The sequence below is a fragment of the Lactuca serriola genome, chromosome 9 (assembly GCF_051521515.1).
Source record: "Lactuca serriola cultivar US96UC23 chromosome 9, Lser_US96UC23_V15, whole genome shotgun sequence".
In the NCBI taxonomy this organism is placed as follows: Eukaryota; Viridiplantae; Streptophyta; class Magnoliopsida; order Asterales; family Asteraceae; genus Lactuca; species Lactuca serriola.
Genome location: NC_136416.1, coordinates 100795100 through 100811062, shown reverse-complemented (window position 1 = coordinate 100811062; position 15963 = coordinate 100795100). Strand labels below are relative to the sequence as shown.

The following is a 15963-nucleotide window of genomic DNA, read 5'->3' as shown; positions in this document are numbered from 1 at the left end:
AAATTCTTGAGTACTCTGTCAAATTCTCCAAAATCGTTGGGAATTTGTCGGCACCGTAGTCACTGACGGAAAATTCGCCAAATTCTAGGTCTTACAGACCTACTAACATAGTCCATTCGGAACTCCCCACAAATTTCAGAAACCCTTTAGACTTTGACCCAGCAAGGGATGGCCCTTGACTGGGAAGTAAGCGAGAGAAAGAACATTTGGAATTCCAAGTGAGAGACCAAATTCTTTAGGAAACCTCACTCTGGGAACGGCTTAATACGCTTCGTAAAGCGTGGAAAGCTAAAATTCAATATGGTTAGGACCTCCGAAATTCTTACCAGAATCGGTCCTGCATTTCACAAACTAGACCTACTCCGCGAACTCAGTAACGTACATTTTTCCCCTTCGCCCCTCGAACTTGAAACAGTATCCTTCCATTAGGACTTTCGTAATCCCTCTCGAAGAGATCGAGATTTACGAGATCCTTACCTTCGTATTAGAACCGTAGTGACCCTCGACCGAGTGGTCAAGCGGACGAAGCAACGCCGTCGCCCGTTGGTGAAGGTTCGTTGGGATACCAACCAAGAACCCGATTTCACTTAGGAGTGCGAGAACCAGTCGATTAGGAAGTTCACATAACGACTCGATCATTTAAACCTACTTCCTTATCTAAAATCTAATTTCGGAACAAAATTCCCTTTAACAGGGGGATGATGTGACAACCCAAAATTTCCATTTTGAACAACCCATATCAAGACAATAGAGCTTAGAACAGTTTCAGGGAAATTCCAGACTTCGGGTATAAGTTTGGCAGTTTTCAGGATTTACACTTAAGGAGATATCAGGAGAGTGGTTGCACTAGGGTTTTGTGAAACACTATTATTCCAACACTCTATTATATTAGAGATCATTTCAGGAATAAAAATATTTTCTGCCAAAAATATTTCAGGACTATAAATAGATTTCTGAACCAAATTCATTCATTATTCACATTTCCAACTAGAGAAAAGCCATTTTCTCTCTCACGGATCTTCGGGTTTTTATACCAAAACGTGAGTAACTCTTTCTAGTAGTGTTAGAATGCTTATTATGTGCTTATAACATGATTTAGATGGCTAAATCATTAGATCTAGGAGTTTACTCCCCAAGGTGTTCTTGGGCGGTAAACTCCCGAAAACAAAGCCAAAACCGACCCTTGTGTTATACAACTGCCTTAGACTCATATGTATGTGTGTTAGGGACAAGAAAACAACCATAAATCACCCAAGTTTGGGAGTTTACGGCCCAAGAACATCATAGGCCGTAAACTCCAAATTCAAACTCAAAATGGTACTTTTAAGGCTCCTAAAGCCTTAGACAATTACCTAGACTAGTTCCCATTTAATCTAAGGCCTTAAGCACATCAAAGAACACAAACAAATGAGAGTTTACGGCCCAAGTGTTTCTTAGGCCGTAAACTCCATAGAAATGGACTAAAGGGTGTTATTAAGACACCTAAAGCCCTAGACCTTTACATGGAATTGTTCCCCACTTAATCTAAGGACCAAAGCACATCAAAATCACATTTCAAAGGGAGTTTACGGCCATGACATGGTTCATGGGCCGTAAAATCATAAAAGGGGCACCAAAGTGTGTCAATGGTCTTCATATGCTTGGAATAAAAGTCTAGAACCTATACCACAAGTGCAAGAGACTTGAAAGCATCAAAAACACACCATACTTAGAGTTTACGGCCGTAAACTCTAAGGGGAATGGCCTTAGGGCCGTAAACTCCTAAATGGAGTGTTTCTAGACCTTAAACCCTTCCAAGGACTTAGCCACCAAGTTGGAATCATTCTAGGAATCATTAGGGACTTCAAAACACATCAAAACACCCATGGTTGGGAGTTTACGGCCATAAACTCAAGAGTTTACAACCGTAAACTCCATGTGTGTTGGTATATGAGGAGTAAACTCATATATGGGGTCCTTTGGAACCCTAAACACAAGTGCCTTGTCCCACATTAGCTTAGATGCAATCCTTAGGGCTTAAAACACTTATGTAAAGTGTTTATTTTGTCTAGGATGTGTTAACATTATTAATTAGTGATTTGAGACTAATCGAGTGCATATATGTGTGAATATATGTTCATTAGGATCATAGTGTGTGTACAAGTCCTCACTTGACACCTAGCAATCCTACGCCGTCCAGTTCATCCGAACTACCAACAACAGGTGAGTTCATACCCCTTAATCAATGTTTTAAATGATTTTAAATGTTTTAATGGGGGGGGGGAATACAAGTAGAAAACAGTATGTTATTAAATCAATCTTATGTATTTTATAACTGTGTTTTCACTCAGTAGATTTCACATATTTCAAAAGGTGACACATGAAGTGGTTTTCTATCTTAAAATACATTGATAACAAAATTATTAGTTTTGAAATGTTTAATGACATCAAGTCACTCTAAATTATTGTTCAAAACTCCTAGATACCTTGCAAAACCATTATTTTACCTTCTTGAATCAAACTATACTTATGCGCATATGTTCATATATATGTTAGAGATTATAGTTTTCACCCTTCATTTAGTTTCCAATACTCTTGGGTAGCAAGAGTGCATAAACCTACGTAAACAACCAATTACCTTCCAGTTAGCTATCATAGGGATAGTCAGAAGATATCAAACATTATTACTATTACAAGGAATCACACAAGAGTCAGTTCATTCATGAGTCCATACCAATACCTTACATGATACATGAGTACACTTACTTAGGATTACCTGATACATGAATATGTTTACATATACTTACCTGTTACATGAACACACTTACATGAATACCATACAAGAAGACTGTTACTTAGGTGCACTATCCTGTATTTACTTACCTGGATACTTGTACTTAGAACTACGAGGATGATTTATTAGTATTTACTGTGTAAATTATCTTTCCTACCCCAGTTCAATGGGATAATTCGGCGGGACTGACCATTCCGAATCCTACTGATTAGCACTAGTGGTCGATTAATATCTACGGATGTTTAAGGTTGTCACTTATTTAGTAGTCAGTGACGGGACTAACCATCCCTCTGTCCACTGTTGCAACAGTGGATGAGATGTGAATCTTCGGAGGATCATTAGGTTAACGATCTGTATTAAGAGATCGATGCGGGGACTAACCCTCCCTCCATCCTGCTGCCGCTACAGAGGATGATTGGACAATCTTCGGATGTTCATTAGGTTATATGTATTATGTTAGCCATAGTACCTCGGGATAACAGTTACATTCGTCTTGTTAGCACCAGTACCTCCGGCTAACACTTACATGATTATATTTTTCCTGTTTACTTTATTTTGTGATACTTTCACATAAACGATGAGTTGGACTAAGTACTCTAGTACTAGTCAATAGAAAGGAAAAGCTATCATATTACTTACAAAACATTCGGGTCTTGGTACAAGACTACCTAGTCATTACAAAACATTCGGGTCTTGGTAGAAGACTACTTAGTCATAACAGAACATTCGAGTCTTGGTAGAAGACTACTTAGTCATAACAGAACATTAGGGTCTTGGTAGAAGACTATCATATCATTTTCCTGTTTACTTTATTTTGTGATACTTTCACATAAACGATGAGTTGGACTAAGTACTCTAGTACTAGTCAATAGAAAGGAAAAGCTATCATATTACTTACAAAACATTCGGGTCTTGGTAGAAGACTACCTAGTCATTACAAAACATTCGGGTCTTGGTAGAAGACTACTTAGTCATAACAGAACATTCGAGTCTTGGTAGAAGACTACTTAGTCATAACAGAACATTAGGGTCTTGGTAGAAGACTATCATATCATTTTCCTATTTTACTTTATTTTGTGATATATTCACATAAACGATGAGTTAGACTAAGTACTTTAGTACTAAACAACCAAAGGAAAACTATCATTTTACTTACAAAACATTCAGGTCTTGATAGAAGACTACATTTCATACTTATAGAAAATAAGGGTTTTTCTAGGGATTTCATACTTACCTCAACATTTTCATTTAAAGGTTTACATGGCTTTCATAACAGATTTTCATAAGCAAGACAACGACACTTAATTTCTTATGGATTCACCAGCTTTAAAGCTGATACTCGCTTTCAAAATAACTTGTATTCTCAGGTCATCAGTTAGACAGGTGCGGTGGTCAGGTTTTTGAGAAGATGGAGCACAGACAAGACTCGCCTTATTCTGATTATTCATTTTATTGTTGTACATTATGAAAGAACACACATGTATTGAAACTTTACTTATAATGCAATGGATGATGTTGTTGCTTGTTTATTATATTACACTGTTGTGATACTGTACATGACGTCCTCCACCTCTGAACGTTTCTGCCGTTCGTGGTTTTGGGGTGTGACAGATTGGTATCAGAGCATTGTTTATAGTGAATTAAGTATATCAAACCATAAAAGATATACTAACTATAAATACATAGGGATTTAAAACACTCTGTCTAAGAGTTTATACATTTAACTAATAAAATATTTAACAAAGTATACGTGCCTGCATTCATACTAAAATCAGTGTCACAATGACAAGAACAAAAGTATTATGATTGTTGAATATCACAGGTAAGCTCGGGGATGTATGGTCAGTCTTGGGAGTGGCATAGCCTGATCAACTATGCTGTTCCAAAGAGTGATTAGCACATGCCCAAGAATGGTTGTGATATGGCAACAAGTCTATAAACTTACCAACATCACCACAATGAGAACATTATAACAGAACCTAAGTCTGAAATACCATATGGGTGTTTTGTGTTACTATAAGTACTTTAGTTAGGTCTTTTTACTGTCAGGAACTATCTTCTCTGGTTATGATGTAAGACCTTTTTAATAAGGTCATTTTCCCGAGCTTGCACGTCATGAATATCAAAGATATTGACAGTCGGCTAACTTCTGTGTCGTTCTTTATTCGAATACTCTTACCATACTTTCGTTGGAGTCTATTTGGAACATGCTCTAGTCAAGTCATTGGACTATAGCAATTTAACTTCGGAGACATCTCCAAGTCCCTGGTAATGGTTGGATCATGTTATTCACCAACCAACAATACCTCGGCTCGAACAACAAACATCTTGAGACCATTCTAAGAAACTTACTTCCGATCTTTACCAGGACTGCATCATAGGGATGTAGGTCGAACTTTCCTGAACATACTTCCATTCCATACTAGGACTGCACCAAAGGGATGTAGGTCGAACTTTAGAGAACATACTTCTATTCTTTTCATGAGCGATCGAAATATGTTCAGATTCAATCATTTTTGCCCACAAATTCATTTTCTTTCAGTAACAGAATCATGGCTCCCAAGAAGAACGATCAGCCCATCAACCAAACACCAACTCTTCAGATTGATGCAGCTACCTTTCAAGCTGCAGTCTCGGCTGCCGTGTCAGCTATTCTGACCCCCCTGAACGCTAACGACGCAGGTGTTAGCAGGATTGTTAACAATCATTCCAATCCAAGTATCAAACGAAAGTCTTGGACTAACTCTAAGGACAAGTCGCTTTGAAGGGCGAACAAGAAACAACCACCAGTAACAACCTTCGCAGCTACGACATCAGTACCTCCTACTACCATCCCTTCGGGCGTCCCAATGGTCCCCAAACCAGCCAAACTTTATGCTGGAAAACTCCCAAAATGCATCAAATGCAACTATCACCACCATGGACCTTGTAGGGAGATGCAGTGCTCACACTGCAACAAGAATGGACATACTGCTAGTCACTGCAGGATCCAGATCCAACACATTTCATCAACCACCAATGTCCAAACCTCTCAGATATGCCATCTATGTGGTGTCATGGGACACTTCAAGAGGGACTGTCCATCGGAGAAGGACAACGGCAAATCAGGATGAGTTTGTCCTCAGAATGCGAAAAGGCAGTTAAGGAACATAATATAGTATAGGTTCCCTCCAAAGCGTCAGTATTTAATATGTACAAAATCATGTTTAAAACTAGTGCAACCAGAGTCTTATCTTTTGCGAGATTCCGTCCGTTAAGGGACTCTTGGGCTGCGTATACTTGTCTTTTGTAGTATACCTTGTTTCGCAGCAATAGTCTTGTAATAAATCCTAAGTACAGTAACTCTGTTAATGGCTGCACTATTGTGTTTTGTCTGTAACGCCTTATGTTCAAATCTAATGTCTTTAGTTTCCATATGCTTCCGACTTTATCATACGACTCGAGTAAATTAATCCTCGAAATACCAGCTCCATACGTACATCTCTTTCTCAGAAATCGTCTTTTAGCAAAGCCGTTATATCAGAACACCGAAGTACTCATACAAGGAGTACCTTATAATTCTTTTCTTTCCGAAGAATCCCCACAGTATTACTCGTGCAGTACGTCAAGTTCAATTCCAGGATTCATACGGTTGATCTATCACTGAGGAATGTATACATGAGAGTGATATATAATCAATGTTCTACAGGTTTAGAATTGATGATTCCACTTGAACTTCTTTTCCCTCGATGGGATGTGAGATTAAGGAAGAATCAGTTATTCGACTACCTTTTCAGTCTTAATTATATACGACTCGTATACACGAAATTGTGATCATTGAATCATGTATGAATTCTAATATGAACTTCAGGACGGAGACTGTCCAGGAGAACGAGTAATTGCTTTGGCATAGGAACAAACTTAGAACCCAATATGACTCTTATAACCAGATCACCTTCAGTCTAAACACCTACGGAAGATATAAGAACAACCCGGACAACACAACGAACTACTCAACCATGGAATTAGAAGATCAGGCTTCTCACCCTTGAGATTTCAATGTCAACCTTCAGATTTGAGTCCATTAAGATGTCCTAGGGCATAAAGTTGGCAACTTTATGCCCTTGCATGCCATAAGGGACCCCAATACTTCATTCTTCCCATTAAGACCTCATTTAAGTCCTTAAACTCATGCATGGTCTCAAAACAACCTTCAAGGTGGCACCTTTATGCATCAAATATGCTCAAAGAGCTTAGATCTAACAACCATAGTCTTTGGAGTTGCTTAAATCATAAGAGAGGGTACAAATAACCAAAAAGAGACTTTATACCAAAATCCTAGCTCAAACTAACAAAAGAGATGACAAGGTTATGGCTTTATACCTCCAAAAGTTCCTCAAGATGCACTAGATGCAGAATCTAGAAGCTCAATGACACCCAAGACTTGATCACCACCTTCTCTTTCTTGAATGCTCTCTAAAATGGCCACCAAAACACTCTTTAAGCTTAAGGATCACACGCTCATGAAAATCTGGGGTTAAGGGACGTAATAAGGCTATGGAGGCTATTTAGGGTTTGGTCCAAATGATATAATGTTGTTTAAATAGGGTGCAAGTTAAGAAATTAGGGTTTTAGCCACCTACCACGTACGCCCCACATACCTGCTCGTACGCCCATCGTACAAACCTCAGCCACCCGATGCGCAACTCTAACATACGCTAAGTGTACCAAATGTACGCCCAACATATAGAAGGGCCCTTTTTGCCAAAATGAAAATACTTGAGGGTTGAAAATGGAATACCTGGATTAGAGTGTTACAGGTAGTACTTCCAACCCTATCTACCATCTTTTACAAGAACAATACTTCCTCTTCAACAAACTCATATTACATTGACAGGGAGAAGACAACATGGCATCATCTTTCTTTCCTTGAATGGTTCAAACCCTAAAAGAGCCTTATCCCATTAAATTAATCTAAATTTATCACGCTAGCTACCTTTTAATTAAATTTATTCCCTGCTAGATTTGGTAATTAACACAAGTAACCAAACATCTTCTCTTTATTACAATCAAGGTTAGGTACCCAAAATAACAACATACTTGGATTTCTACACATGCCTTAATTCTCACAAATGGAAGGTTCCAGCTTGAATTGTAGTCACCGTTCTCTCATTAACACTCAACTTCACACCTATATACCAATTAAATCCCTAAATGGTCCATTTTTCAAACATTTAAGGTTAAAAACATCAACCTCAAATAACGGGTGTTACACTTTTGGTGTGATTTTTTTCTCAAAACCTCTTAATCAATTAATGGGGGTTGATGTCTCTTGAATATATATATATATATATATATATATATATATATATATATATATATTCATTTTTACTTCAAATGTGGATAAAAATCATAAAATAAGGTAAAAAAAGATGCATACAAAGGTTTTTTAGGACTAAAACTATAAAAGAACATGTAAACTCAACTACTCAAGGGCGACAATGTAATTATTAGTTTATAAGAAAGGACACAAATGAAAATGATTTGATTGTAATTTGACAAAGAAAATATTAAAACAACTTTAATCCAAATAATAATTTTTTTTCACAAACTTATACGATACAATTAAAATTGTAAAAGTTATGTCATAGATTATTTCAATAAATATATCATTTTATATTAGTACATAACAAAAAATGAGCCATATCCACAAACATGTATTGTTTAACAGCTGAATCAATATCTACAAAGATATCCACAAACGTGTTTTAATTTAAAGTATTTAAGGCATTTGATATCTACGAAGAAAATTCAAATAAATAAACACGGACATGCTTATAAACTTAAGAAATATATTGATATATGTATAAACCTAACATAAATCATTGTAATATTATTAATACCTACAATAAATATACGTATCAAACATGTAGTTTTAAAACATTGACTTCGATGACTTAAGTTTCATAACATTTAATCAGAAGTTAAAATTACATACACGACATCTATTATCTTTATTTTTTTGAACAGTTCATTTAATGATGGAGTGGTTATATTTGACACACTCCAATTATTTATTTTTCAAAAAATATAGGTTGTTATATCTGATAAAAAGAAAAAACTAGTTTATAACTTAGTTTTTTAAGAAGTTACGACTCATAAACAATTTTTAAAATTCTCTTCAATATATTATTTATTAATTATAAACGCACATCTGTCATTTTATATTTACAAACTAAGGTTTCTAGTCATTATATTCTTTACTTTTACCCTACTAAACAAGACATAAATATATCATTTTATTTATAAAAAATTAAAAACCATAAAATAAATTTGATATATGTTTTATAACTTTTTAAATGGAGTAAATGCTTATAATTTTGGGAAAAAAGAAAAGAATTCGGATATTTATATAATTTAATTTTGATTATATAATAATATAATAATAATATTCAAAACTATGTAGAGGGCAGAGCACGCAGCGAAATGCTTGGAGGTCTGGTATTTGAAGTCATCTCTCTCTCTCTCTCTCTTGTTTCTCTCTCTATATGTATACATATTCTATCTATATGTATATATGTATAAACCAGAATCCATATTTGTCTGTTGTAAGCCACCGTCCGGTCGGCAAAGAAGCGTGAGGTGACCCTTTCTGTCTCCGTCTCTCTCTGTTTTCGCTTAAATTCACTCCACACTCTTCACCCATTCACATCTCACTCCCTTCTCTCCAACCAAATTCAATTTAAACTCTGGGTTTTTCATCGCAAAAGGAGAAGAAGAGTTATGAATTTGTAGATTCGACTGCATCGATTCTTCATGCTTCTAGGTATGTTTCCTCTTTCGTTAGATTGCTATGGAATTGGAATTGGAATTGGGGTTGACGATGTTTTTCATGGGGATTACCGGATTAAGCTTCAACCCACTTAGAAATTTTGTTGTTATAGATCAGAAGATAGGATCGTTTTTTGTTTTGTTTATTTAATTTTGGGAATTATCAAGTTTCTGTTGTCTACTATGGCAACCAAACAGCGGGTTTTGTTGTGTTCTGTTGTGTCCTGTTGCTAATAAATCGGGGTATCGATAATTTTGCGGAAACTGAACTTGAAACCCACTGTAAAAATCAAAACTATATTGTAATAGATAATTAGATCAGGAGTTAGTATTGTTTTTGGGAATTCTCAAGTTCCTATTGAAATTTACACTTTGTGCTTTGCGAATTTTTGATTTCATATATACTTATACGGTTTTTTATTGTGGTTTTACAGTGGTGCTTCGTGTTCTAGATTAAGGATTCGGATTCCGATTTCACGATGATCAGTGTAATGAATTCCGTGAACACTTCCATTAATGAAGTCGGCAAATGCTTGGATTCTCAGTTATGGCACGCATGTGCTGGTGGTATGGTACAATTGCCGCCATTAAACTCCAAGGTGTTCTACTTCCCTCAAGGCCACGCCGAACATGCTGCATCGGGAAACGTGAATTTTGGGGATTTCTCTCGAATCCCACCTTACATTCTGTGTCAAGTTTCCAAAGTGACGTTCATGGCAGATCCCGACACCGATGAGGTTTATGCTAAAATCGGTCTTCTCCCCTTGAGAAACCTCAACGATTTTGATTCTGATGATAATGGGATTCTAGGGTTCGATCAAAACAACCAAAATCAGGAAAACCCAACATCATTCTCAAAGACATTAACTCAATCAGACGCTAACAATGGTGGTGGATTCTCAGTCCCGAGGTACTGTGCAGAAACCATTTTCCCTAAACTCGATTACACCGCAGACCCACCTGTTCAAAACATCTTAGCCAAGGATGTTCATGGACAAATTTGGAAATTCAGACATATTTACAGAGGCACCCCACGTCGCCATCTTTTAACCACAGGTTGGAGCAATTTCGTGAACCACAAGAAGCTCATAGCTGGTGATTCAATCGTATTTCTTAAATCTGATAATAACGATCTCTGTGTTGGGATTCGAAGGGCAAAAAGAGGAATCAATGAGAACAACGACAAGTTTTTCAGAAACCCTATTGAGAAATTCAATGGTGAATCTGTCTTTGAATCTGTGAAATTGGCAGCAAATGGTCAACCGTTTGAGGTTTTTTATTACCCGCGTGCAAGTACACCCGAGTTCTGTGTGAAAGCTTCAACTGTCATGGCTGCTATGAGGATTCAATGGTGTCCTGGAATGAGATTCAAGATGGCTTTTGAAACTGAGGATTCCTCAAGGATAAGTTGGTTCATGGGGACAATTTCGTCTATTCACATCAATGATCAACAACTTTCCCCTAATTCTCCTTGGAGGCTTCTTCAGGTATTAATTATAATAACCCTTCTGCTATGAGGATTTAATGTTTTTTATTTTAATTTTTCTTTATAAAATTGAATTGAAGGTATCATGGGATGAACCTGATTTACTACAACATGTGAAGCGAGTCAACCCATGGTCAGTTGAACTCGTATCTTCAATCCATCTTTCACCATTTTCACCACCACGAAAAAAACTCAGAATCCTCCAACCACCCGATCTCCCGCCACTAACCACCGCCAATCACCACCACCCGACAAGCATCCAGGGAGCCAGGCAGAACAATTCCCAATTTGGACAAAATAACCATTTGAAACCTTTCCCAATTGAAATCGCGAACCCTTTAACGAGATTCAAGTCAACAAGTCAAACAACTAAAGAAACCGATGAACACATTTCTTGCTTGCTAACAATGGGGAATACTTTCAAGATGAATGATGATGATAATGATGAAAAGGATAAGAGTAAGAATAAGAAGAAACCAATTTTTGTGCTTTTTGGTCAACCGATTTTGACCGAACAACAGCTGTCAGAGAGCTGGTCTGGTGACGTGGCGGCGGCTCCAAATGTTTCTGATGGTTCAGTGGTCCTTCAGAATGGTCCGGTTGAAAGCTCTTCAGATGAAGCGGGTCCATGGTCAAAAAAGTCAAAACAACAAAAATCTACTCGAATGACTTCTTAGCTTTTTACCCATATCAAGAGTTGTACAGAATCTTGCTAACCCTTCAGGTATTATGCATTGATATGTTGTACTTTTGTTATTGATTAATGTATATTATAATTCATAGTTTTGTGGCTAAATGATAAAAAGTTATAGTTTAGGGGCTAGATTGATAAAGATGTTGAAACTACATTGAAACAGGAAAAGTACTTTTTTTAAAGGGTAAAAAAGAAGTTGAATGATGTTTTTGTGGCTAAATGATAAAAGGTTATAGTTTAGTGGCTAGATCGATAAAAATGTTGAAACTAGATTGAAAAAGGAAAAGTACTTTTTTTAAAGGGTAAAAAAGAAGTTGAATGATGTTTTTGTGGCTAAATGATAAAAAGTTATAGTTTAGGGGCTAGATTGATAAACATGTTGAAACTATATTGAAAAAGGAAAAGTACTTTTTTTAAAGGGTAAAAAAGAAGTTGAATCGATTTGTTATAATGATGTTTTTGTGGCTAAATGATAAAAAGTTATAGTTCAGGGGCTAGATTGATAAAAATGTTGAAACTATATTGAAAAAGGAAAAGTAGTTTTTTAAAGGGTAAAAACGAAGTTGAGTAAGTTAAAAAATGGTCCCTGTGTTTTCTGACTGGTCCAAAACTGAAACCTTTTTTTTAGTTTTGGTCCTTATTTCAAGGTTTTGTGTCTTTATTTATTTATTTTTCTTATTTCAAGGTTTCATATTGATTTCTATCCTTATTTGAAAGTTAGAGGGACCAAAGTTGATAGGAAACCGTGAAATAAGGACCAAATTTGAAAAGTGTTTCAATTTTGGACTACACAACAAATCAGAAAGACAGGGATCATTTTTGTAAATGTCTAAAAAAGGTATAATGGTATAAGTCGTTACGTATTACATTAAAACTAGTTTGTGGTAAAAAAGTATTATAATAGATGGCGAAATTGAAAAAAAAAATGTGAAACACAAGTTTATTTATTTATTTATTTTTTCTATATTTTACACATTAAAGATTTAATATACATTCTGAAAATAATATATTTTTGGGGTTATTGCAGTGAGTTCTTGAAGACAGGACAAGAGCTAATAGTTTTAATGGAAGAAGTAGGCAGTGGTAATGTAGGAAGTTAGGAGGTAATTGAATTCTTGTTTATTTTCTTGGATTTATGGGAAAAAAGGTCCATTTTTCTAGCGATTTTGAGACATTATTATGAATTTAGTTTAGACTTTTGATATTTTATTGATGTGTTTGAAAAACCCGATTTCTGGTGAATCATTTGGGTGGAATGTTGATGCACAAGTTTGTTGTGGGTTTTGGGGAAGAAATGTCATGCATTTTGTGGCAATTTTTACACTGAAAAAAGGTGTTTCAACTTTCTCAAGTCAAGAGTGATTGTGTTTATGGTTCATGTTTCTGGTGCATATTTGTTGAACCAATTGAAGTTTGAGAAAAACCATGGTGTTTCAAGTTTCAAAAATTTCAAATAAAATGGATAATTACCATAGTTTATTCATTTTAGCCGCATAACTTGTGTTATGTGATATGAAATCACAATTCTTTTTATGGTATAATCTACCATTGTGATCTAGGAGTTGTTTTTTTTTTCTTTGTTAAGTCTTGTATGGATAAAATGATTGAATGGATTATGAAGTTGTCTAGATGAAATGTTGTACATAAAATAATACGTCTAATAAGACTAAATGCCAAATTTATTTTTATATTGGCAAAGAATTTCACAATATGCATTAATATATAATGATTGCAAGAAGTTGGGACGAAAGAAGGACAAATAGGTAAACAACTAGTAATTAAAGACATGGTAAATCACATGTTAACTCATTAGAGGGTCAATTGTAAAATACTAATAATATTTTGAGTGAAGAAGGGTATATGAAATTCTCTGTGTTTAGAAAAAATCTAGTTGTTTACTTTTTAATCTTATTAATTTTTATTCAAAAAAAGAAAAAATAAATAAACAGCATCCAAGTTGTATACGGAAGACTTTGTCTTATGCATTACTCAAGTAATCATCATGTGGTTATGTTAAATGCCATCGTATTTTACGGTATGGTCTATATTTTCTTGTAAAAATCAAAACCATTTGTTTGGTATGTAGTTTCTTTTGATGGCAATGAGTCCATTAGTCAACCCTAGAAATTATCCATCTACTTCCCTCAACCTCTTTGTCTATATATACTTGTTGACTTTAAATATATAACATTTATTAAATTTCCTTTGTTTGTTTTGGCCGGTAATTTTCCATTGTTAATACTTAATAGCCTTTTTGTGATATATTAAAGTACAATATTTACGTTGTTCTTTTGTTAGTTTTTAGTAGAAGATATCAATGAAATGAGCTTTTAAAGCAATAAAAAATTTCTTTCAACTTTGTCGTATGAACCATCATTGTTGTATCAAACTATTGATCAACTATATATACTAAACTAACTGTTTGCTAACAATTATATTCAATGAAACTGTGTATAGAAAACTAATAAGAGATGGGGATCAAGACAACATAAGTAAAACAAACCGGAAAATTGAGTAAACTTATCACTTTTTAATGTTATTTTAATAACAATAACTTTTTTTTTTTGCGAAATGACCACTCGGTCAAGAACAGCCTATTCAGAATAGACTATTCCAGACCAAAATACACGATCCAAATATAATATTGTAGCAGATGGGTTTACAAATTGAAATATGGAAGCAATGGTCAAATTGAAAGACATAAAGCTCGTTTAGTTGCCAAGGGTTTTAGTCAGCAAGAAGGAGTAGATTTTTTTGACACATATACCCCTGTTGCTAAACTAGTAACTGTCAAGATGCTCCTTGCCATTGCTGCTGCCAAATCATAGAATTTAGTCCAATTAGATGTCAATAACGCTTTCCTCAATGGAGATCTAAAAGAAGAAGTTTTCATGGAAATACCACCTGGTCTCAAACTTGAGAAAGATAAATACCCGAAAAATGTTTCTTTGGCATGTAAACTCAATAAATCAATATATGGTCTCAGACAAGCTTCAAGACAATGGTTTGAGAAATTTTCTTCATTCATGTTATTTCTGGGATTTACTCAATCAAAGTCAGATTATTCTTTGTTTTTCAAAGGATCGGGATCTACTTATGTTGCTCTTTTAGTTTATGTGGATGACATATTGATTACTGGATCATCAAATACAGAAATCAATCTTCTTAAGCAACAATTAAGTGCCAAATTCAAGCTCAAGGATTTGGGTTCTCTGGGATACTTCTTAGGATTAGAAGTGGCTAAATCCAAAGAAGGAATTTTTGTTTCACAAAGAAATTATACACTGCAACTAATTGAAGATTTGGGTTTCCTCGCAGCCAAACCTGTCTCTACTCCTATGGATCTTAGAAATAATTTGCAAAGTGATAAAGGTGATCTTTTCGATGATCCTGCACGCTATAGAAGATTAGTGGGTCGACTGTTATACTTAAATATAACAAGACCAGATATTTCTTTTTCAGTTCAAAAATTATCCCAGTTTATGTCTTCTCCCAGAATTCCTCATTATCAAGCTGCTTGTCATCTGGTGAAGTATTTGAAACAAAGCCCTGGTCAAGGAATTTTCTTATCTGCTACATCCAATTTCCGATTAATAGCCTTTTGTGATGCAGATTGGGGTAAATGCCTAGATTCAAGAAGATCCATTACTGGTTTTTGTATATTTCTTGGAGATTCTCTAATCTCATGGAAGTCTAAGAAACAAGCAACTATATCTCGATCTTCAGCTGAAGCCGAATATAGAGCTATTGCTTCTACTACTTGTGAGATAATTTGGTTGAGACAATTATTACGAGATTTTGACATTAACAATACAGAAGCAACATTATTGTTTTGTGATAATGATTCAGCCATTAAAATTGCTAGTAATCCAATTTTCCATGAAAGAACCAAGCATTTGGAGATAGATCTACACTTTGTTCAAGAAAGAGTTCTTAATCAAACAATTAGATTGATGCCCATTAAGTCTGAATTTCAGTTAGCAGACTTATTCACAAAACCATTACCATCTACCAAGTTACTTCCTCTTATGTCCAAGATGTCTTTGAAGAATATATATTCTCCTCTTCCATCTTGAGGGGGGAATATTAGATATAGAAAGCTGTTATAGTTGAGGGTCAATTCTGTAATTTATCATTTCAGTTAGTTGTGGTAGTTAGATGTCTGTATATAGATGGTAAAGTTGTATTCATTTGATTCTA

The 15963-nt window shown here is 35.3% G+C and overlaps 1 protein-coding gene across 2 annotated transcripts; it reads left to right on the top strand.

Annotated features, from left to right (window-relative positions):
- Window positions 1-9231: 9231 nt before the first annotated feature.
- On the top strand, window positions 9232-13141 carry LOC145072758 (auxin response factor 10-like). 2 transcript variants are annotated; one of them, XM_079019236.1, is made up of 4 exons: window positions 9232-9578; window positions 10036-11070; window positions 11150-11793; window positions 12791-13141. In XM_079019236.1, the coding sequence occupies exons 2-3, from the start codon at window positions 10063-10065 to the stop codon at window positions 11744-11746; spliced, it is 1605 nt and encodes a 534-aa protein (XP_078875362.1). In that variant the 5' UTR covers window positions 9232-9578; window positions 10036-10062; the 3' UTR covers window positions 11747-11793; window positions 12791-13141. The 2 variants fall into 2 exon arrangements, with proteins under 2 accessions (XP_078875362.1, XP_078875361.1); XM_079019235.1 differs by having other exon boundaries at window positions 10018-11070.
- Window positions 13142-15963: the final 2822 nt, after the last annotated feature.